At 33.5% G+C, this 24,604-nt stretch overlaps 1 protein-coding gene across 2 annotated transcripts in view; it reads left to right on the top strand.

Moving 5' to 3' along the window:
* Positions 1-24,604, top strand: part of LOC128993491 (5'-AMP-activated protein kinase subunit gamma-2-like) — a 326,963-nt gene that overhangs the window by 112,884 nt on the left and 189,475 nt on the right. For both annotated transcript variants that reach the window (XM_054417433.1, XM_054417434.1), the window contains one exon: positions 23,723-23,985. In XM_054417433.1, the coding sequence (XP_054273408.1) occupies positions 23,723-23,985 (263 nt within the window). The remainder of the gene's footprint in view (positions 1-23,722; positions 23,986-24,604) is intronic.

Genomic DNA, 24,604 nt, shown 5'->3' with positions numbered 1-24,604 from the left:
CGCATAGTTTTCTCATATCCACACAAGTGACGGACCAATGAGGTTCAAGTATTGAGAGAAAAGAATTAAAATTGTAATGCTTCGAACGTCAACTAATCAGCTGATCAGCTGATCAGTTGACCAATTTAATTGTTGATCCGACTTGTTCATGTTGATACTCGCGTATTCTTAATTAAGTTGTTGGAAGTCCAAAAATAAATGAAATATTTGCCGAATTGTACCTGATACAATATTATTTATGGTAAGAATGCTGCTAGCAATGTAATATTTAACGAAGTTTAACAAACACGTAATTACAGGAAATCAGCTGATTATGAACGAGTCGTTGCATCACTTTCAGTGTCAATGACAATACACGAAAACATAACCTCTCTAAAAAGTTATCATTAGTGATTGTTAGTAATTAAATCCAGATTGATAGTAATTAAAAAACGGTCGTAGGTAAAGTAGTGTACGCAACTCGCGTTAATAGTCTTTACGACACTCGTAGAAGTTTTTAAGGCACTCGCCAAGGCTCGTGCCTTAAATTTTCTGCTCGTGTCGTAAAGACTCACTTAACGCAATCGTTGCGTAAACTACTATATCAACATGCTTACTGGAAGGCGGTGTTTGGAAATGGCATCCTACAACAACATGAAACACAAATGTTACAGTTTTAACTGATGAAACGCAGGTCTAATGGAAACTTAATATAAATGCTGTAAATATATAACATCACAGACTATTATGGCATAGTCCAATGGTATATTGTCTGTGATAACAGTCAACATTGCATCTATTGGCTACGCATGAATGGTTATGAATTTTAAAAGTAAATTGAAGGACGTAAAATTTGACTTTTGAAAGTTTTGCAAATGGTTATTCATTTAACACAATTGTTAGTTTCTATTATCTGCAGTAAAACTGAGAATTGAAGTTGTAACTCACCTAAAGTTCATTCAGTTAAGAAATGTGTTGCTCTCGAATTTACATCATTAGTCAAGTTTTCAACACTTCCATCGATGCTGATGTTTTGGTGTGGATATACATATAAACTCTCATGACGTACACAAGCATGAAAAAAAAGTATATGAGGATAATTTATACTTCAATAAATACAAAATTATTTTATATAATATGTTCTACGTTTCTGTCAGTTTTAAACTAGTTAAATTTATTGAATCCTTTATTGACCACATCACTCTTTAGATCGTATATTTTAAGGGTAGCTAATTCCTTAACTGGCCGCCAGAGATATACCCCAATGCCATCTGGTGGTAAACCCCTGAACTCATTGCAGGCCCAATGTAAACAAAGCAATATTTTGCATTGCGAGAGCTCTGTTTTATACAGGTTATTCAATTTAATCAAACTTCTGCTATCGTTTATATACATTTTAAAAGCTACTTAACTTTTTACTATTATTATATTTATTAAACTCATAGGAAGTTTTTGTACTAAATACATAAAATGTAAACAATTGCATTTGCCTCTCGCAGGGATGTAAGTGAATTAATACATCCTTATGAGAGTTAAATTGTTTTTGTTTTTGTGTCGCTATCCAACTGTAAGTATACAGAATTCTCTGCGAAGCTGTGACTCGACTCGCCCGGGTCGAGGAACGGCTTAAAAATAATAATGATAATTTAGAGAAAATAACATAATATACCGTACTTGTATACTGTCTCCTCTAGTCTCTAGTCCAATCCCACTCCTGCGTTAAATCTGAGACAAATCATACCATTTTACAACTGAAGGTAATATGAAAGATTCGGAAGTAAACATATCACTCACATTAGTCAACTTTTTATTTCTCAATGAGATATCCTTTGGAAATAACTTCGAACAAACAAACTAGTTTTATAATGTGAACTTTTAAACGGAAATTTTCTCTCAATTTAAAAAAAATAGATAATATTTAACATGAAATATGATGACAATACGACGTGGTAAGGTAATCCAAATTCCAAAATCCAGAGAGATTTGAGTTTACAAATTGGATAACAAAATATTTGATTTAATTTCAACAACATAACCATTATGGAGGGACTTATCCAATATCAAGGAATAACTTATCGTCTAATATATCTATCCTTGTTTTGTTTTCTAGATACTGTAGATGTTTGGATCTAGTGTAGGGTGATGCCCAACACATAGTATTACGACCTTAATGATATTACTAATCAAATGGATTATGTTATTATTACACATCAAATTTACTAAAATGATATCTTTGTCGTCCAACTTCAAAGTCTCAAAATAATGTACAGCTTCTTAACGTTTTACTTCCTTCTGTAGATGTTGTGTGTTACGTTTGTTTTTAAAGCTACAAATTACTGTATACATTTCGAGCGATTTATATTGCTTTAGATTTAGTTCTATTAACATTAATTGAACAACTCTTATATTAACACTCCATAGACGTGTACTTACTCAATCAAATAGTACAACGTAGCCGTGTATATCCACACATTTGACGTAATGTGACAATTTGTTCTACTTTTGAGCCTTGAGAGGAAAAGTTTCGGTGTTTTTTGAGTAGTGACAATAGAAGAATATGACGTCACTTGGGGCGTTTTTCCCCATAAGAATAACATGGGGATCATTTTTTAGCCACCAAATCCAAAAATCCTGATCTTCGCCTGTACACCCCAATATAAATGTTCAATACCATTGTATAACTTCATTACTATTTCAAATCCACATCCATTCACAAGTATATTCTCAAAATCATCAACTTGACAGTGCGAGGTTTGTATGTAAACCATCGATATATAACTACTGCGTAAACTTGGGCATGCTGCTGGCCTTGAGTGCGACCGGTCTTCTCACTTTCAACAGCGACACTAACAACACATCAAGGCTACTTCGGGTACCTCCGCCAAGGTTCGGTGAACCCCACACGAGCAAGCGACGAAGCGTCCATAGAAGGCCGTGCGGAACGAGGTGAAGCCTGAGATTTTCGGCGGGAACGGTCTAAAGCGGGGAAATCCATGGTGGGGGTAGGAGACGAGCCGATTGTCGCCTCGCATAGCGACACTTCCCCCGCCACACCACTATTCCCCTCCAAGCTTCACCTCGTTCCGTACGACCTCTACCACTGCAATTAATTATGCAGACAGACCAATCTCAGGTGTTCTATTCAATGTCGAGAGGGGGGAAAGAGAGAGAGAGAGAACGCGGTGTGGGAGAGAGTGGCGACACATGTCTAGACAGGTCCCTGGCACCAGACACATTGACCTGATTGATGTGATGACAGGTGACAGGTGTCAAATTAAATTTGTACTTTCATATTTTAATTTTCTCCAGAAATTGTTAAAATAAATTTTACAAATACACTGCAATTGTTAAAAATTATTTTATGAATTCACTCGCTGGGAATTATATAAAAAGGCGGGGAAAACCGGTTCCTTCAGTCAGTCTCCTTCCGTCGCAGCGCAGCCATCTTGGTCTCTCTCCTCTGGTAAGTTTTTTTGCACATGTGGGGCTGGGCTAGTGGAAGGCGTCGGCACCAAGGACCTGTCTAGACATCCTACACCGCTACACCCCTGTCTTGGTAGCGAATAGAATGTCTGGGAGTGAGCTGTCTGCATAATTAGTTCCAGTGGTATGGACGCTTCCTCGCTTGGTCGTGCGGAAATGACTTAGTTAGGTGACTGCCTGTTTGTGTATTTATTATTTGTCACTTAGAGTATTTCTCAATACAATTGTGATAGTGAAACTTAAACATTAAAGTCCCAATTTTTGAACTTAGAAAAAATGTATAAAGTTTTTTCTTTAACACTTAGATTATTATTCTCCAATTACACTTTGTCGTTTTTTATGTGACTTTTACTATACAAAAATTTACTAAGTCCTGATTTTTAAAACTTAGCTAAAAGTTCACTCACTGAGATAACATAGATAGTCCTTCCTATAGCACACACATTGTATAAATGTAGACTCAACATTCTGAATTGCTATAAAGTATTTTTTATTTACAAATTTATCTTTTAAGATTTAGTTTTGATTTTGAAAATTGCAATTGTTAAATCTTATTGTATAAAATTGTTTTGAATATTTAAATTTAGAATTCTGATTTAAATTATTATTCCTCATTAATTGAAATTTTCAAAATGTAATTTCTACTAAAGAGTTTTTTTCAATATAATTGTGACAGTCAAACTTAAACATTAAAGACCCAATTTTTGAACTTTGAAAAAATTTACAAAGTTTTTTCTTTAACACTTAGATTATTATTCTCCAATTACACTTAGTCGTTTTTCATGTGACTTCTACTATACAAAAATTTACAAAGTCCTGATTTTTTAACACTTAGCCAAATTTCACTCACAGAGTTAACATAGATAGTTTTCTCTATAGCACACACTGTATAAATGTAGACTCAACATTCTGAATTGCTAAAAAGTATTTTTTATTTAACAAATTTAATTTTTGATCTAGTTTTGATTTTGAAAATTGCAATTATAAAATCTTATTGTATAAAATTGTTTTGAATATTAACATTTAAAATTCAGATTTAAATTATTATTTCTCACTAATTGAAATTGTTAAAATGTAATTTCAACTATATAGAAGATGCCAACCTAGTTTTTTGTTACATATATAAAATGAAGGCTACATGTCAACACTGCTCTGTGTCATTCTCCACCAAAAGTAACCTGATTCGCCACTACAATTTGATACATCAAATCAAGGTAAAACTGTGTAAAGTTTGTAATTTAATCTGTGATAGTAACATAGCTCTAAAATCTCATATATTAATAACTCATAAGACTTGTAGTTTCTGTAAAAGAAATGTTGTTGGTCATTTTAAAAGACATGTACATTCTTGCAACAAATGTCCATATACAATGATTAAATTTGTTGGTGAATCGATTAAAACTAAACTTAAAAATACTCTTCACTCTTGTCCTCTGCCGATAAAATGGACTTTAGTAAGGAGAATCAAATTTATAAAATATTCTGTGGATCAAAATGGAAAATTAGTTAATGAGAAAGAATGTATTGCAGATTTTAGAAGCATTACCACCTTAACTATTGAGAAGAGAGATTTAAAGCCTCAAATTGACAATGCTCTTTTAAAGATTGATGCATCTATACACAAATATCAAGCCCAAGGCAGTGGATGGATTTATGACCATACTAAATATTGGCAGTTACATGTTTACAAGTATAAGCCCTTAACTCCAAAATCATACATTCCCACACCAGAGAGTATTAAATTGACAAAAGCAGTTTTAAATATAAGAAATTTTGACAATAAATGCTTCCTTTGGTCAATTTTAGCAGCTTTATATCCAAGGAATGCTAAAAATGAAAATGCTAAAAGAGTCTCTAACTATACACCCTATGAAACACAATTAAATATGACAAATATAAAATATCCCGTAAAAATATCTGATATAGATAAATTCGAAAGACAGAATAATATAAGTGTCAATGTATTTGGAGTTGAAGACCTTAAATGTGTATATCCATTAAGAACAACCAAACTAAATAGAAATACTCACATAGATTTATTATTATTACAAGAAGGTCGTAAATCACATTACTGTTTAATTCGTGATTTTAATATGTTAATGCTCCACTCTACAAAAAATAACAATAAGAAGCATTTTTGCAAATTTTGTTTACAACATTTTTATACTAATGATAAATTGGAGCATCATGCAACATATTGTAAAAACTTTGATTCTCAACGAGTGGAAATGTCTAAACAAGATACATTACAATTTAAAAATTTTAAATATCAACTTAAAGCCCCATTTGTGATTTATGCAGATTTTGAATGTTTTATAAACTCAAACAACCATACTCCATCTGGATTTGCATTCGTAGTAGTGAAAGAGTCTAAGATTATTTCTGAAGAGTTATATAGTGGCGAAAATGTTATGGATGTGTTTTTCAAAAGGTTGTTTGAGACTTATGACTTCATTAAAAGTCAAATGGCGATATATATTCCCCTTGTAATGACTCCAGAGCAAGAGGCATCTTTTCAAAACTCAACACACTGTCACATTTGTGAAAAGCCCTTATATTTTGATAGGGTGAGAGATCATTGTCATTCAAATGGCCAATACCGTGGAGCTGCCCATAATGATTGTAATTTAAACTATAAATTAACAAAGAAAATACCAGTATTCTTCCATAACTTGAAAAATTATGATGGCCATTTAATAATGCAACACTTGGGAAATTTTAATCGTAAATTAAATTGCATAGCTAAAGATATGGAAAAATATATATCATTCTCTGTTGATGATTTAGTATTTTTAGATTCATACAACTTTCTGTCCCTTCCATTATACAAATTAGCTTCCAATTTAAATACATTTAGATTCATAGACGATCCACTACTACAACGTAAAGGCGTATTTCCCTATGAATATATGACGGGACCAGATAAGTTTGCAGAGTATCTCCCTCCTATAGAAGCATTTTACAGTACTCTAACTAAAGAACATATCTCTCCCATTGAATATGAACATGCTAAAAATGTCTGGACCCATTTTAATATAAATAATTTACAAGAATATCATGATTTATATCTTAAAACAGATGTATTGCTACTGGCTGATGTGTTTGAGACATTTAGAGACCTGTGTTTAAAAGATTACAAACTTGACCCCGTACATATGTATTCACTTCCTGGATTAACATGGGAGGCCTGTCTTAGAATGACTGGTATAAAATTACAATTATTTCAAGATATTGACATGCATTTGTTCATAGAAAGTGCGATTAGAGGAGGAGTCAGTATGATTTCTACACGTTACGCTAAAGCCAATAATAGATATATGGGCGAACACCATGATCCCAATCAAGAGAGTGTGTATTTAATATATTTAGATTGTAACTCGCTATACTCCACAGCAATGTGTGAGCCACTACCTGTGGATGGATTTCGTTGGACTAATGAGATAGACTACAAAATATACAAAAATAATCAAAATGATGAGTTTGGATACATTTTAGAAGTTGATTTAAAATATGATAAAAGCTTACATGATTTACATAATGACTATCCATTAGCACCAGAGAAAATGAATGGCAAATTAATACCTAATTTACATGACAAAACTAAATATATTTTACATTACAAAGCATTACAAAAATATGAGGAATTGGGTTTGATTGTTACAAAATACCACAGAATTTTAAAATTTAGACAATCAAAATGGCTTGCACCCTATATTAATTTTAATATTGAAAAAAGAAAATGGACTAAAAATGATTTCGAAAAAGACTTTTACAAATTGTTAAATAATAGTCTCTTTGGTCGGACAATTATGAATCAACGAAAGTTTCGTGATATATATCTCAGGGATGAGTCACTATTAACAAAATATGTCACTAATCCAAGGTTTGATTGTAGCAAAAAGTTTGATAACAATTTACATGCTATACATTTAAATAAATTAGTTGTAAAGTTTAATAAACCAATATATTTGGGAATGACCATTTTGGATATTAGTAAAGTAATAATGTATGATTTCCACTATAACTATATGTCAAAATGTAAGAATAAAAGATTTCTAATGACAGATACAGATTCTTTAATGTATGCTATAGTTACAGAGGACTTTTACAAGGAAATAGAATGTGACTTGCACTATTTTGATACCTCTGGATATAGTAAAGACCATTTCTTATACTCTGATAAAAGTAAAAAAGTCACTGGGAAGTTTAAAGACGAATTGGATGGTCATATTATGTATGAATATTGTGGTTTAAGACCAAAGTTATACTCTTACATTCCTCTAAAATGGTTATATGAAGAAGACAAGCAAGCTTTAGAGGTCAAAAAAGCTAAAGGAGCTGATGGTGCTACAGTTAAACATCTCCTTAGACATCAACATTATTTGAACTGTCTTGCAACTGGTCAAGACTACTATGAGAATGTGACAAGAATTAAATCTACAAATCATCATCTTCAAACCTTGACCATGAACAAGAAAGTACTATCCTTTGACGATGACAAGAGGTTTATTCTAGAAGATGGCATCAACACCCTTGCTCTTGGTCATTATAAAATTGATCAAACATAAATCTATATTTGCCATTATTCTTTGACCTTTCTTTGTCTATTACAAAAAAGCCATATTTAGTTTTATCCCAACATTGGTGGCAGAGATTTCTAAATTGGTTAAATGAAAAGTCATTACCAACATGATTGTTATATACATGTTTTAAATTTAAATCATCTTGTTTGAATAATATTAGGAAATTTACATTATCACGTAAATGTTTGTGTACTTTGCTGTAAGATTGACACAAGTAAAAACAGTTAATATTTTTATGTCGACCCATTGAGAAAAATTGTGTAATATTTTGACTATTTATGTCATCAAATACAACAACTGACTGTGATTTTACATCATTTGGTGTGATTTCACAGTCAGTAAACGTGTGTAATTTCACTTCATCACACAAACTAAATATTTCAATTATTTTTTTATATTTTTCTTGTTCTAAAGATTTAGATATTAAATATAAGTTTGTAAATTTTAATCCTTCCTTTCTTACAATTAAATTGTAAATTACAACCGTCTTCCCACTTCCACTTGGACCACAAATAACACATCGAATATTGGTAGGAAATAGACCCAACTTTTTTGGTATATACTCCTTAGTATGTGATATTTTAAATTTATGTTTTTGTTGAATAAAAGACATTTTTTATATAATAAAAATGGTAAAAAATGATAATAAGAAAACATGTAAAAAGGGCAAAGGTTTATTCCTAAAGCCTTACAGGGGTCGAGGGTTATTGAATACTCTTATAAATAACCTTCCATTTCCACTTCACATACCATCATATCAATACTGTGGACCTGGGACGAATGTACGTGAGAATTTAGCTAAAAATGTACCTCCAAAAAATAAACTAGACTCTTATTGTAAAGAGTATGACATATTCTACATGAATAATCCTGATACTGCTGCTCGGAACAAAGCAGACATGAGATTAGCAGACTTAGCTTGGACTAGAGTAACGGCCAAGGACGCAAGTCTTGCTGAAAAAGCCGCTGCTTATGCAGTGACAAATTTGATGAAGGCTAAAGCAAAAATGGGAATGGGACTAAAATTTAATAAAAAAGATGGACAACTACCAGCTGTTAGAGGCCGCAAAAGACGTGCCTCACTTCAGGGGAGTGTACCTAAAAAGCGAGCTAAAAAATCTAACACCAAGAGTAAAAGAGTGCGGAATAGTTAATTTAGATAGTTCATCTGGCACACATTGGACAGCATATCGTAAAAATAAAGATATTGTAATTTATTTTGACCCATTTGGAATCCAACCTCCAAAAGAAGTAATTAAATATTTTGAGGGACATAAAATATTCTATACAACTGATCAAATACAAGATATAAATAGTTCTATTTGTGGAATTTTATGTTTATCATTCATAAAAAATTTTTGTTTATAAAAATGGATTCATTTACTATAACATTTTCGGGTACAGAGTCAGAGCTAAAGTCAGTGTTCTTTCCTCCCATAGAATTAAATGATGATTATGTAATTGGATTAGTAGATTTTCAAAGTTATAATTCTATATTTAATGTTAAAAAACCTCTAAATACTTTAACATATTACAAAGTAGAGAAAATGACATTACCAAAAGGAGAGATCTCTGTCGATGATTTAAACCAGTTATTAAATGGTAAACTTAAAGTTATAGTAGATAAAAATGGAGAAGCATTAATTAATACTAAATCCAAACTTTTATTCAAAGGGCTTATTCCAAAATTAAATCAACTTAAAGGCAACAAATTAACCATTGGAGAAGGTGATGATGTTTTCTATTATGATCACAATGCTCCAGTTACAATAGAAATTTCTGAAGGAACATATGAGGTGGTTGAGCTTGCAAAGGAAATTCAAAAGCAAATCCCAGACTTTTTCCTTACAGCTAATAATAAAACTATGAAAGCTACACTACTTTCTAGCCACGTGTTTGATTTTACAAAACCATGTTTAGGGTCTGTTTTATTGGGATTTAAAGGTGTTTCTACTCCTGGTGTTCAGTTTGAATCTACAAATAAAATAAACATTAATAATGTAAATGTGATTAGAGTAAAATGTAATATTGCAAACGGGTCCTATTTAAATGGCAACAAATCACACACCATACATAGCTTTTATCCAGAAGCTCCTCCTGGCTACAAAATTATTGAAGTTCCAAGAAATATTATATATTTTCCTGTAAATAAGAGAAGTTTAGATGTTGTCAGTATTACATTTGCCGATCAGCACGACAAGGCAATTGACTTTAACGGAGAAGAAACTACAATTACTTGTCATATAAAAAAGATATGAGAATTTATAAGAGTGGGCAGCTATCTATAAGTGTACAAAATGCTAGGTTCCTAAAGTCAATAGGACTAAAGTTAAAAATTTCTATTAATAAAAATGGAAGATTTTCTAGATGTTACAGGGAAATCCCAATTCGACGATAGTGTGGTTAAAATTACAAATCACTCCTATGTTCCCCACAACACTTTGGCAATAAATAATTCTGATGAAATTCGAATATGTATTAATAATCAAGATTTGCTAACTCTCCCATGTAGGAGTTATCTGTATATTAAGGGAGAAATTGAAAATCATGATAAAGGTCATTTTATAAATAATGCATTTGCGTTCTTATTTGATGAAATTAGATACGAAGTTGCAGGTAAAGAAATAGACATTGTAAGAAACCCAGGAATTTCTAGTCTTATGAAAATATTGAGCTCTTACAATAAAACTACTAAATTGTCAAATGTGGCATTTGATTCTGACACAAATTTAAAAGATTTCCATAAAGGTGGTAAGTTTAGTACATGTTTGCCATTAGAGCTGTTAATGGGTGTATTTGAGGATTTTAATAAGGTATTAGTAAATGTCAAACAAGAATTGGTGTTGAAAAGATCCAAAAATGATTTGAATTGTATATTAACAACTGCTAGTGCTCCAGCCAGTGGCACTGCTGATATGATTCCCAAAATTACACTTAACTCAATTCAATGGGTGATGCCACATGTGACACCATCAGATGGGGAGAAGTTACAATTACAAAAGATGTTATTGCAAAATAAAAATTTGCAAATTGCATTTCGAAGTTTAGAGTTGCATGAACTTCCATCATATCCCAATACTACAAGACATACATGGTCAGTAAAGACATCTTCAAGTTTGGAGAAGCCTAGGTATATTATATTTGGTTTTCAAACAGCAAGGGATAATAGTGCACGAAAAAGAACTGATGAATTTGATCACTGTAAGTTAAAAAATCTCAAAGTATTTCTAAACTCTGAATATTATCCTTATAGTGATTTAAATCTCGATTTTGAAAATGGAGATGTCTCTAAAGCTTATGAGATGTTTATGAGGTTTAGAGAGACTTACTACAATACTATCCCAGATCCTATGATTAGTAGGGCTGAGTTTATGAAGAAATATCCACTAATTGTAATAGATTGTTCTAGACAGAACGAAACAGTGAAGGAAGGAATTGTTGATATTAAATTAGAGATTGAAACTGCAGAAAATGTACCAGCAAATACATCTGCATATTGTTTGATAATACATGATAAAGTGTTTGAGTACAATCCTTTGTCAAATGAGATAAATAAAATTTAAATAAAAGATGAAAAACATTCAACAAGAATTGGTTGACTCTGCAAATCAAATACGAGAGAAATATAGAGCTTTAAAACGTGGCAAATTTCTAGAGGCTGAAGAGAGGTTCCAAACATTCCAACCTTTAATAGAGCCATTACAAGAATTAAAAAAAATCGCCAAAACAGAGAGGCCTCGAATGGAGATACTCCCAATGACTCCATCTAGAATATCAATGATACCAAGATTACAACAATCCACCCCACAGAAATTAGATTTTGGTCTTTTAGCATCAGACTATTTAGGAAATTACCTCAGTAAAAGTAGTATGACAGACACTACATATGGTATTAGACGAGAAGCAAATAAATTTTTTATTGGAAATAAGGAAGTTGATATTGCCAATGATGATGTTACAGTTGCAAATAAAACTTACAAGGGGACAAAAGGCTTGTGGCAGTTGTTAACTTTAAAAGAACCTGAGGATTATACTCCGGCTGATTTGCAAAATTATAAAGAAATTTTGGAAGCTACAAATGGGCATTTAAAGAGTTACAAAGATGGTGCACCAATTTCAAGTAATAGACATACTAAATATCTTAATATAATTAAACCTCTATTTAAATCTGTTGGTGAAGGTTTGAGACAAGTGACTGGTAATAAAATAGACTATATTTATTGGGATGATCCTAATGAGCTTGTAGATAGGTTAAGACTTCTTTGGCTAAGTCGCCAAGCCGGTAACTCAGGAGTGGATAATGAAATAGATTCCATTATTGAGGAATTGAGAGAAAGTGGTATTATTTATTAAATAAAAATATGTTTATAGATAAATTTTATCGTTTATATAATCCATATAATAAGCCTGCAGAACCCAGGGCTAGTCATGAACCTACTTTAAATTTACAAGACGATAGTTGGAATGGTTTAAACCGTAAAATTGGTAATGTTAAAGATGGGGAGATTGTAGATGATGTATCAACTTTGGGACAGACATTAACTAGAAAAGGTGATGTCTTTTTACAAGGTAAAACTAAATATGAGTTTTTAGAATCTAAGAATAAAAATTGGAATGCTAAAAAACAGAAAATTACTAATGTAAAAAAAGGTGAAAGTTTAGATGATGTGCCCACTTTACAACAGACTTTAATACGTAAAGACGGTGGTACATTTGTACAAGACAATAATAATTATGAATTTTTAGAATCAGAGAATGGTGTTTGGAATGCTAAGAAACGGAAAATTACTAATGTGGAAAAGGGTGAAAGTTTAAATGATGTGCCCACTTTACAACAGACTTTAATACGAAAAGAAGATGGCAAATTTGTACAAGACGATAATAATTATGAATTTTTAGAATCTGAGAATGGTGTTTGGAATGCTAAGAAACAGAAACTTAGCAATTTGATGGAAGGTACAGATAGTAAAGATGCTGTGAATGTTTCACAAGTTCCAAAAATGGAAGCAGGCTACTGGGATTTTAATAATAAAAGGTTAGTACGTGTAAAACCCGCCGTTGATGACACTGACTGTGTTACAAAAGAACAGACTATAACTTTTGATAAAAAAGAAAAATGTTGGGATGCCAAAAAACAATTTATAAGGAATCTGCCAAAGGGGGAATATTTAGATGATATTTGTTTAATGTCACAAGCTATGTATTATGATGGATCAAAATTTGTATATGCAGGAAGAAAATTTAATTTGATGGAATACAATCCTGATTTATTAGTTGCCGACCCTACATCTTTGAGTGGATTTAAGTATATAGATAATAGACCTTATATACCAGAAAACTATGTATTTAAAAGAATGGAAGATAATCTATTGATTGGGGCTAATGGTAATATATTTACAGTACAAGGAAAGAGTGATGTTATAAAAAATGAATGAAATTGCATACGAACTTCATAAGCCTGCAAGAAAGAATTTCATTAGAAGATCTTTTAAAGTATTAGGTATAAACGAAACCTTACAAATAGATTTAATTGATATGCAAAACTATGCTAGAGAAAATTCTGGCAATAAATATATTTTAACTTTAATAGATACATTTTCTAAAAAAGCTTATGCTGCTCCGCTAAAGAATAAGACAGGGTTGGTGGTTACAGAAGCCATTAAAACCATTCTACCAAAGGGGGTTAAAAACATTCAATCTGACAATGGAAAAGAATTTTTTAATCAATATTTTAGCAAACTAATGAAAAACTTAAATATTAATCACTATCACACATTTTCTACAACTAAGGCTGCAATTGTGGAGAGGTTTCAGAGAACTTTAAAGAATTGGTTATATAGGGAATTTAGTGCTCAGGGGAGTTATAAATGGTTGGATTTACTTCCAAAGTTAATTCGAAAATATAATAATAAGGTGCATAGATCTATAGGAATGAAGCCTAACCAAGTGAATATTAAGAATAGTAAATATGTGCATGAGAGGTTGACTTCTAAAGTAGTGCAAGTTAAGAAGCCAAGATATAAGGTGGGTGATAGCGTGAGAATTTCCAAGTATAAACATGTTTTTAGTAAAGGTTATACCCCAAATTGGACAGGTGAGCTATTTACAATAGCAGAAGTTAAGAATACAAAGCCTGTGACTTATATCTTGAAAGATGAAAATGGCAATATAATCAGGGGAGGCTTCTATACAGAGGAGTTGTTAAAGACCAAATATAAAGACATGTATTTAATAGAAAAGGTAATTAGAAGGAAGGGTGATTTATTGTATGTCAAATGGCTTGGGTTCCCAAGTAGTCAGAATTCATGGATTTCCACTAAGGATGTCCAAGGGAGCGCGCCGTGAGCTGGGAGCACGTGCAAACCTCGCACTGTCAAGATGATGATTTTGAGAATATACTTGTGAATGCATGTGGATTTGAAATAGTAATGAAGTTATACAATGGTATTGAACATTTATATTGGGGTGTACAGGCGAAGATCAGGATTTTTGGATTTGGTGGCTAAAAAATGATCCCCATGTTATTCTTATGGGGAAAAACGCCCCAAGTGACGTCATATTCTTCTATTGTCACTACTTTTTTGGATCCCATGTCTTCCGGGTCGAACAATCTTCTTAGGAGATGACAGACCCACATGTTTATACCAAAAAGTTACCTAGTAAAAGTATATTTACTAAACTAGATTTCGTTTAAATTACTGCGTGCATTGATTGAATTAATATAAATGCAATTTTCAATATCCATGGTAACAAAAATAAATCTTTTGTATGAAAAACTATGACGAAAGCGATAAACAAAGATATATTTGGTGTGTCACCACGAAATGATGAATTTTCACCAGTCCATCAGCTCAGTTTTCTGATGTGAGCTCACATCAATTTGGCGTACACACGATTAGTACGGTGCGTCAGTTCGATGTGAGCACACCGAAATGACCGGCTTATGTTTATGAATTAGTAATTCAGTATTTTTAACTAGCTAATTTACAAACCTGTCAAATTTCAATTGTGATATAATAACACGTTTTCAACGGTAAAAGAATTAATTTAGCGTTCAACTAAATCATACGAGGACATTTTCTGTTAATTCACTACAACTAGTTTTTAGAGAAATAGATTATTTAGCAATATAAGTGGTAGTGAATTAAACGTTGGTTAGGTTAGTATTGAGTTAGATAAACCTAACCTAACAACATTCCTAACCACAGTGGTAGTGAAATAACGGAGAAGGACCAACAAATTCTGAGCTCCATCTCACTCTATAATTATCTCATGTTGGGCATTTTACTAATTTACATACGAGTCTTGTTTCCATTGTCAATTATGGTAGTGTTTTAGGGTGGGCAATAATTGCGCCACTGACCTGAGTCAGGTAGTCGGGTATTCCTGAATTGTGCCAACTACTCCTATTAAAAAACCCCGCCGCAGCAAACCTGCAGACTAAGCGAATTTCCATTTGCATGATTGGATTTACACTAAAATGCCCACTTAAAAATATAACATTTATTCCCTATTTAAATAGAATTAGTTTAACAAGTACTTAGGTGTGCTGCACCAGGGAGGGTAAAACTGTTTTTTTTTTGTTAATAGTTAGTAAGAAATAAAAACTTTTCCAAATTTGATCAAAATATGTTCATAAACAAGCAAACTACGACAGTTTACTTATTCTCCATAAGAATAACACTTTTGATTTTAGGGTCAAAATTGGGGAAACCCTCCACACTTCCCCTTAGTTAAAATTACATATAGGCCGGAATAATTATTTTGTATCGCAAATTTTGGAATTTTGTAAGATACATGAATAGAATATCTTAACACACCTTGCAGTATCGCAAATAATACTTAAAATTTGTCTTCAAAGAGTGATATGTATACAAGGAAGCATAACATGCATGATTGCGTTTAGGTAAGTAAGTCACCAGCCTGGGGTATCTGTGTACAGTGTTGAAATGTTGACTGGCGTTATCACTGATAAGAGCAAAGCTGTTGTGATAACGTCCAATACGACCTTGAAGTTAGTTCATCCTTTACTAGAAATAAACATGTCGTATGAAAATAATCGTATTTTCATGCCCATAAAAACGTTAAGAATATCAATATTTGCTAAGGTAATTTTTGGTTATTGGTTAGAGAAAACAAAACGTCTGACTTCTAAATTTAAATGCAATTAGTACCAAGAAACATACTGTATACATTATTTCAAAAGACACTGGATAACATTTACATGCATTTGGCCATATTTAAAATTGAATAATACCCCACCGATTTAAAATTGTTGTATTTAAAGGCAAAATGATCTCTTCATTCGTATACGTAGTTGTAAAAAATATATTAAATTACCAAAACAAATTATGAATAGAGAATATAATTGAGTTTGTATGAATATGTAATTCATATTGTGTTATGTGACCACAGAGTATGGATTGTATAAATTGAATTGACATTAATTATTGGCTTGTCGTGTTTTGATTGCACAATTATTTCGACATGTAATTATTAATATTTTTGTGTTATACATTTGGCTTATTAGTTGACTCTATTCTATTTTAACTGTTTGAAGAATAATGGTACATAGGTAATTATCAATAAGCATCCCTTATACGGAACATTAGCAAAACCTCACAAAAATTATAAATTAGATTCTCACTAACCGTGGTTTTGTTGGTACACCATAATTTATTCCTCCTATGTGTAAGCTTTGTCTCACAAATTGCGTCTTTCAACTCAAATACTAACGAACTCAATATCACAAACCCGTTGGAATCCCAATTAGGCCTTAACCGACGTCAACTGGTGAACCTTTGTCCAAATTGTAATTTCGGAGGATTTGTGTTGCTATCGAAACTGTCGTGGTGGTTTGCCTTTTTCAATTTGTTTGTGAAATAATTTACTGACTCACTTTTTAACTGTGGATTTGTCACTGTCAACATCCCAAATAGTAGGCTAACTTTTTTTACTTCAGTTAAAAGCTTTTGTATAAATGATTATATCGTGAAACATTTTTAATATTGTGTTTTTATAAAAGTTTTTGTTGTTTGTGTGTTATAAGTATTATAAGTGGTATAAATCCAATAGCATTACTGATTTACTATCAGAGGGTGTGGGTATTCTGAAGTGTCAGGTTCGAATCCCGATAATATCTCGTGTTAATTCATTACGTCCTTATGTCGTGGCTCGATGCCACTCTTATGAAAAAGAGAATATATAGGTGAACTAATCAGTTTTAAAATATTTAAATTTAATGTTATAAACATTGTTTGGATTAAAATATGAGTAGTCAAATGGTTTTAGTGCTCTCCTTCAAATCAAAATAAGTTTTACTGGTCCCAAGCGAAGATCCTATGGATGCTTTTGTAACTAATATTTTACAATCAATTATGTTAAAACAGATAAAAAGATGAGGGTTGACCAGGAAAACAATCAATCCTCTAAAACAACAATCAAATTAAATACACAAACACACGTTCAAAATGGTTGAGGGCGAGATAACAGAAAAGTTCTGTCGTTTTAATTGTAAAAATGTTGACAATTTGAGAACCTTTGGCTTTAATTTGTACAGTGAATGATCCAACTAACCCGTGTGCAGGAACGTATATCGGATACATTAATTGTTAACGCAATTTAAACCTGTTAAATCGTGTCTTTCGAGTTAAAATGTGCGTGACCCCGGGTTCAAATCCTGCCAATCACTAATGTTGATTTCCTATGTGATGACGAAGGCTCCGCCCGTGTACGTGTGGCGGATGCATTTGTTAAGCCAAGTCTGACTTGTTTACCATAACCACGTCGCCCAGGTGGAAGGAAGCCATTCAAGTAGTTTAGGTTTAGACATGTGTCGAGTGAAGCTGTTTATGCGGAGTTTGTTCACCCCAACGACCTCGGCCAATTATGAACTAGTGTCGCGGAAAACCGCACGTGGCTACTGTAGTAGTAGTGTAGTAGTTGTAGTAAAAGTATACTACTACTGTAGGATTGACTGCTCGTCCTATAGCTTTAAGGCTGGTCATGGCGTGTGTTGCAGGTTACGCTTTAGTGCATTATGTTTCCCTCTTACAGCATAAGGTTAAGTAGTTAGGATTGAACTAGTTAACTTCAGGCTATGATGGTACCAGACCTCTAAGGAGTAAGTCCCCAAGATGAAGTTTTGCACCCAAAAAGCTGGTCCCTATTTTCGTTGATTGATTCAAAGACCAGTCATCTTTCCGTAGACCAAGATAAATTTGTAAAAAAAATCTGAAAATTTTACATTTTTGTTAGAACTTAACTGTTGTGCAACACAACCTTACAACACTTAAATCAAATTCTGTCAATCTGTGACTAGATTCTAGTAAATGATGGTAAAATTTAACAATTTGTATTGGATCTCAAATTGAATTTCTAAGAAAGAAAACTGCTTGATCTAACATCTACCCACGTAAACAATTCGCAGAATAGACTGCAGAAATCGTGCACCACATGTTGCAGTAGTTCATTGTATGCAAACATCGTATGACTAATGTGTTTGGACGACGGACGTGCCTACATTGGTGTGTCCAGATATACTTGTTGGTGTTGCGACGCTAGGCAGATGGGAGCGTTTCATAAACTCCAAATTTCACAAACTCCAACGCTTAAAATATTAAATAAACAGAGCGGTTCATAACCTCCAAATTTCATAAGCTCCAAATCTACAGGGTGTCCCATAAGTAAAGTGCCAAACTCTGGGAATAGGTTCTATGGGTCAAAATAAAGAGAAAATCAAGAATAAAGTTTTTTTCAAAAACGCTTCGTTTACCAGATATCCGCCATTTTGTATTTTTTACTAAATAATTTATATCTTCTGATTTTTTCAACCGATCCTTATAAAACTCGGTAAGTATGTTTAGATAAAAGAGACCTACTGTAGAAAAAAAATTCAACTTGGTCCAATTTAAAATTTCAAAATGGCGGCCATTTTGAACATTTAATCTAAAATTACGGGAAAACGGTAAAAAATACAAAATTGTACTAAGAACACTTTTTTTTATAAAATTTTATTTCCAATCTATCAACACCAAAAACATGAAAATCGAACAAAAAATAACCGAGATACATTAAAATGTGTGTTAAGAGGCAGCAAAAAATACATTTGTTGTAAATAGCCCCAATCACCAGATCAGCTGTTTTTAGAAAATAATTGTAATTGGTATAATTCATATTTTTTCAACCGACCTGTATAAAACTCGATAAAAGAGACCTACTGTAGAAAAAAATTAAACTTGGTCCAATTTAAAATCTGAAAATGGTGGCCATTTTAAACTTGTAATCTAAAATTAACAAAACAATAACCGAGATACATTGAAACCATTTATTGAGTGACAACATAAAAAATGAGGAAACTAATTAAATACAAAATCAAATCTTAACAAATGATAGCTTTTTTGAAAGTTATCAACTACAACAAATGTTCCATGTGTCCTCCATTCATTTCTACGACACAAACCATCCTCTTTCTCATCGACTCCCTCACTCTTTCAAATACCCCAGGCTTTTGTCTTATCACTTCACAACCTGCTACAATTCGTTCCCTTAAGTCCTCAATACTGTCAACAGGGGTATGGTAAACCAAAGATTTTAAATAGCCCCATACAAAAAAGTCCAGGGGATTAAGGTCAGGAGACCTGGCAGGCCATGGGATGGGCCCCCCACGCCCTATCCATTTATTTCCAAACACTTGATTTAAATGTCGCCTTACATCCAATGAAAAGTGTGGTGGCGCACCGTCTTGCATAAACCACATATTGTTTCTCAAATGAAGGGGTAAGTTTTCTAGCAATCCGGGAAGATCTTGTGTTAAAAAGTTTAAGTAAGACACACCATTAAGTCGGTTGGGTAAAAACCATGGCCCTATAAGATAGTCCCCAACAATGCCTATCCAAACATTGAGAGAAAAGCGCACTTGATGCCTTCTTTGTGATATCTCATGGGGATTTTCATCGGCCCAGAAGTGATTATTATGAAAATTAAAAATTCCTTCTCTCGAGAACCCAGCCTCATCGGTAAATAAAATGTTGGAGAGAAACAGAGGAAGTAATGCGATCTGTTGCAAGAACCATTGACATAAGTTAATACGGGGTGGAAAGTCCCTATCGGTTAGGCATTGCACCCTTTGGATATGGTAAGGATACAACTGCTGATTATGTAGAATCCGCCACACAGAACTTTTTGAAATACCATGTTCAAGCGATATTCTTCTAACACTAGTACTTGGGTCTTCTTCCACGGCCGTCAAAACTCTTTCTTGATTATTTAATGTATCTACAGAAACAGCCCGTCCGGTCTTCTCAGTGAATTTTAGTGTTCCTCGTTCCCTCAAATTCCTGTGAACATTTACAAACACTTTCCTACACGGAATTCGTCGGTTGGGGAACGTTTCTGCGTAAAGGCGGCATGCCTCACGCGAATTCCCATTACCTAAGCCGTAAAAAAAATGAATATCAGCTAGCTCGACATTAGAATAGCTATGGTTCGGCATTTAAATAAACTTAGAAAATATCAACCTAACCTGATCACAATGATGATGTTTAAAGTAAACAGAACAATAATAACAACAATGCAACAATGCAACTCAACAAACACATGTTTTTCAATCAGCTGTTCAGCTGATTGGGGCTATTTACAACAAATGGATTTTTTGCTGCCTCTTAACACACATTTTAATGTATCTCGGTTATTTTTTGTTCGATTTTCATGTTTTTGGTGTTGATAGATTGGAAATAAAATTTTATAAAAAAAAGTGTTCTTAGTACAATTTTGTATTTTTTACCGTTTTCCCGTAATTTTAGATTAAATGTTCAAAATGGCCGCCATTTTGAAATTTTAAATTGGACCAAGTTGAATTTTTTTTCTACAGTAGGTCTCTTTTATCTAAACATACTTACCGAGTTTTATAAGGATCGGTTGAAAAAATCAGAAGATATAAATTATTTAGTAAAAAATACAAAATGGCGGATATCTGGTAAACGAAGCGTTTTTGAAAAAAACTTTATTCTTGATTTTCTCTTTATTTTGACCCATAGAACCTATTCCCAGAGTTTGGCACTTTACTTATGGGACACCCTGTATAACATTCAAATAATCACTGTTTCACAATGTCCAAGTTTCACAAACTCCAACGTTTAAATATTAAATAAACAGAGCGGTTCATAATGTCCAAATTTCATAACCTCCAACGGTACAGTCTGGGCCAGAAGTCTCTCTAGTGGTTGCCACAGTCAGATAGCAGGCACCGTTCGCCAGCGCTCAACTACTGATTATACGTTTATACGTACATTTTAATGATTGAAGAACACTCAGATGTGTGACTCAAATTTGTGTTAGCACACAATGTGCAAATCAAATTTACATTTTAGCGAATTTCCCCTATAGGGAATAAGCTATTACCGTAGTACTCATGGTAAGACCTGGTCCCGGGACCGATTTACTTTTTCGTTTTGAGGTCCCTAGAGACCAAAAACACCATTAGTTATATATATATATATATTTATATGTGTGTCCGTTAGCGCGATAACTCGAGCAAAAATCATCCGATTTTGATGAAATTTGGTACAAACGTGTAAACCTACGTTTATTCGAACGAGTTCGCGAACCAGCATGATCGGACTATGGGAACTCTTAAGAATATATACTTATACTCTTAAGAAAGCAATTACGGAGCAACAATGATACTTCGTGTTACACCGCTACAACAGTAGAACGTGTAGCGCCTACATACCGAACCACGGCAACCTCTGCAGCGACTTCTGGCAGAGACTGTACCGTTGGAGCTTATGAAACTTGGAGGTTATGAACCGCTCTGTTTATTTGATATTTAAACGTTGGAGTTTGTGAAATTTGGACATTGTGAATCGGTGATTATTTGAAAGTTATAGTTTTGGAGTTTATGAAATTTGGAGGTTATGAAACGCACTGTTTATTTAATATTTTAGACGTTGGAGTTTGTGAAATTTGGACATTATGAACCTCACCCAGGCAGATTTACAATGTAAATGTTCCCGTCCGGTCCCGGGTCCCGGCCATCTCAAGGCAAACTGCGTTGTTTTGTCCAACAATTACTTTTATGGCCAGTCGAGTACTGGTTTTTATTACATTGTTGATGTAGATTTTTTGTTGAGGGAAAATGTTGGATGGATCTTAAGCTTTGGGCATATTTCACCAATGACATACCAACAAAAGATCCTCTCACTTGTAGGGAGTAAATTTGTGTTCTGCAACCTGATTTTTACGCGAAAAAAAAAGAATTTTTGTTTCTCAACCAAAGGTTTTTATTCCGAAAACCCGTTCCTATTTTCGCGTAAAAATAAAATTCCAGAACACAAATTTACTTCATATTCCTACCAAATCTTTACCGGTACAAAAGGTTTTAGAGGGGTTGTATGGATTCAATCTTCGACTATTGACGACTTCAGTATCCAATTACTGTATATCTGATTCTATCGAGTGAAAACTATCTAATCAGAGAAATTCATCTTAAATTAATTGGTTGGTTCAATTACGGAAAGGGAGTTTTAAAATATTACTACCTCGCACAGCTTATTCTAATGTCTAGACTCATAAGCATGCTGTATTTTTTTAGATATCATAGTAACAGTAACCAAAAGGTACGTTCGTACATTAAACTTATTAACATTTTGGAACTCTGTGGCAGAGTTTTCAGAAGCCTAAAGAGATATGAGAAATGTTCAAACCTCAAAATTGCAATTCATTTTTCACCATAATTTCTGTACCGTTACCCTTAAACTCTGAGTACAGCGTATAGTCGTGTTCCGGCTACCGGTATTTGTTTGTTTACATCTGCAGAGAGGCGTGATTCGCGATTGGTCAAGGCCAGCCGTACTAGCGGTGGGTGTGAGCAACTGGTTGGGCCGGATAGGCTACGCAGTGGACGAGCCCCTCATTGCCAAGGTCGTCAAATGCTGCCAACTTTATAGAAAATACTGTCCCTACACCACAATGACGGTGAATGTTGTGACTTGTTTTGAATGATTTAATTTACAAATTTCTGAGCAAACTTGATAACGCCGCAGCAAACCTGCAGACTACACGAGTTTCTATCTACCTGATCAGATTTTTACTCAAATATTTCCTCAAAGCTGTCAGATTTATTATCCATTCAGCATTGAGTGCATTTAAATATCATTAGTTTTAATGAGTACTTAGGTTTGCTGCTACACGGAATGTCAAAAAGTGTTTTTCTTATATAAATAATGTTAAAGTTATTCCCCATTTAAATTATGGATAGTGTTTTTACCCTCTTGGGACATAAAAAAAAATTAAGTGGTCCCATGTTCAGGTTTTACCATGATACCGAGTAGGCTAATGTTTAGCTTATTCTTTATATGGGAAATTTGCTAAAGCATTGAGTGTCAACTTAAATCGTGGATACACAGCAATATGTTTACTAAATTATGTTCCACAGTACAAAACCAAATAACTCATCGGGTGAAAAACAGCACAATCTGTTTGTGGCTCACATTAACTACGTCCATTTTTAATTAAAAACTGGTGACAACTTTAAAATGGGGGTGGAATGTCTAGTTTTATCAATAGTCAAAGCTGATAGTCAATTATACTACTCTCCATGGTAAAGATTCAGCCTAATTAAGACAGAACTGAAGGTTTTTTTTCTTAAACTTAGCTAATATCATATGTTTTTCCAGGAACGTGGAGTATCTCGCACTCGAGACATTTACACTTTGGCTCGACGTCGAGTGGAGGAAGTGCTTTGAGCGCAGCCAGTAGTTCCAGTGGTCGAGACCCCGGAGAAAGACGCAAGTCTGGGGACGACATCCTCGCCGGCGTTACATCTCCACGCAAGACCACTCCGACTGTCTTTGACGTGTTCAGGCCACGCAGTAAGAGCGACGCGAGTCGTGCCAAGAAACCTACCACGCTCATTGCTCAGATGAAAAATGCTGTGCAGGTTTGTTGAAGTTGATGGGGGGTTAAGCGCCTTGTTGCTTATTAGTTATATGTTGTTTCTCAATAATTTGTTATCTGTAACCAACTATTATTATGATTTTCATTTAAAATTTTTTGTAAGTTAAAAATACCACCTAGGTTTATATTTTGAGGGGAATCGAAATCTAAAAAGAGTGTAGAATGGGGTGAGATAACATCTGTAGATTTGTTACTGTCTTAAGACTAGCAGTTTATTTAGCCAGAACTGTTTGATCATGAGAAAAGTCAGTAGCTTTTTCATGATTGAAAGCCGAACATAAAAAGATGTTCTTGATCATAGAAAAAGGCTCTCGATGAGGGTTTCTGGGTAAAGAAACAACTAGCTGATCTTAAGCCCCGTCTACACGCTACGATATATCGCAGCAATATGATTGTACCAACAAATTGTTGCGATAAATTGGACATTGATGTTCTGTTCATACCCAACGATTATTTGCCCTAAATTCCTTTTCAATTTGTTGGTCTTTTCTCAGTTTTGATCAACATGGAAGAAATACTGTTGTGGTCCCTGTATGTAATTTGTTTGACAAGAGTAGTGAGAAAGAGATGATGTAAACCAAGAAGTAAGTGGTGTCGTTCTT

The sequence above is a fragment of the Macrosteles quadrilineatus genome, unplaced genomic scaffold, assembly GCF_028750875.1.
Source record: "Macrosteles quadrilineatus isolate MER2022 unplaced genomic scaffold, UCM_ALF_1.0 Scaffold_4__1_contigs__length_99947679, whole genome shotgun sequence".
In the NCBI taxonomy this organism is placed as follows: Eukaryota; Metazoa; Arthropoda; class Insecta; order Hemiptera; family Cicadellidae; genus Macrosteles; species Macrosteles quadrilineatus.
This window is presented reverse-complemented; position numbering and strand designations above follow the sequence as displayed.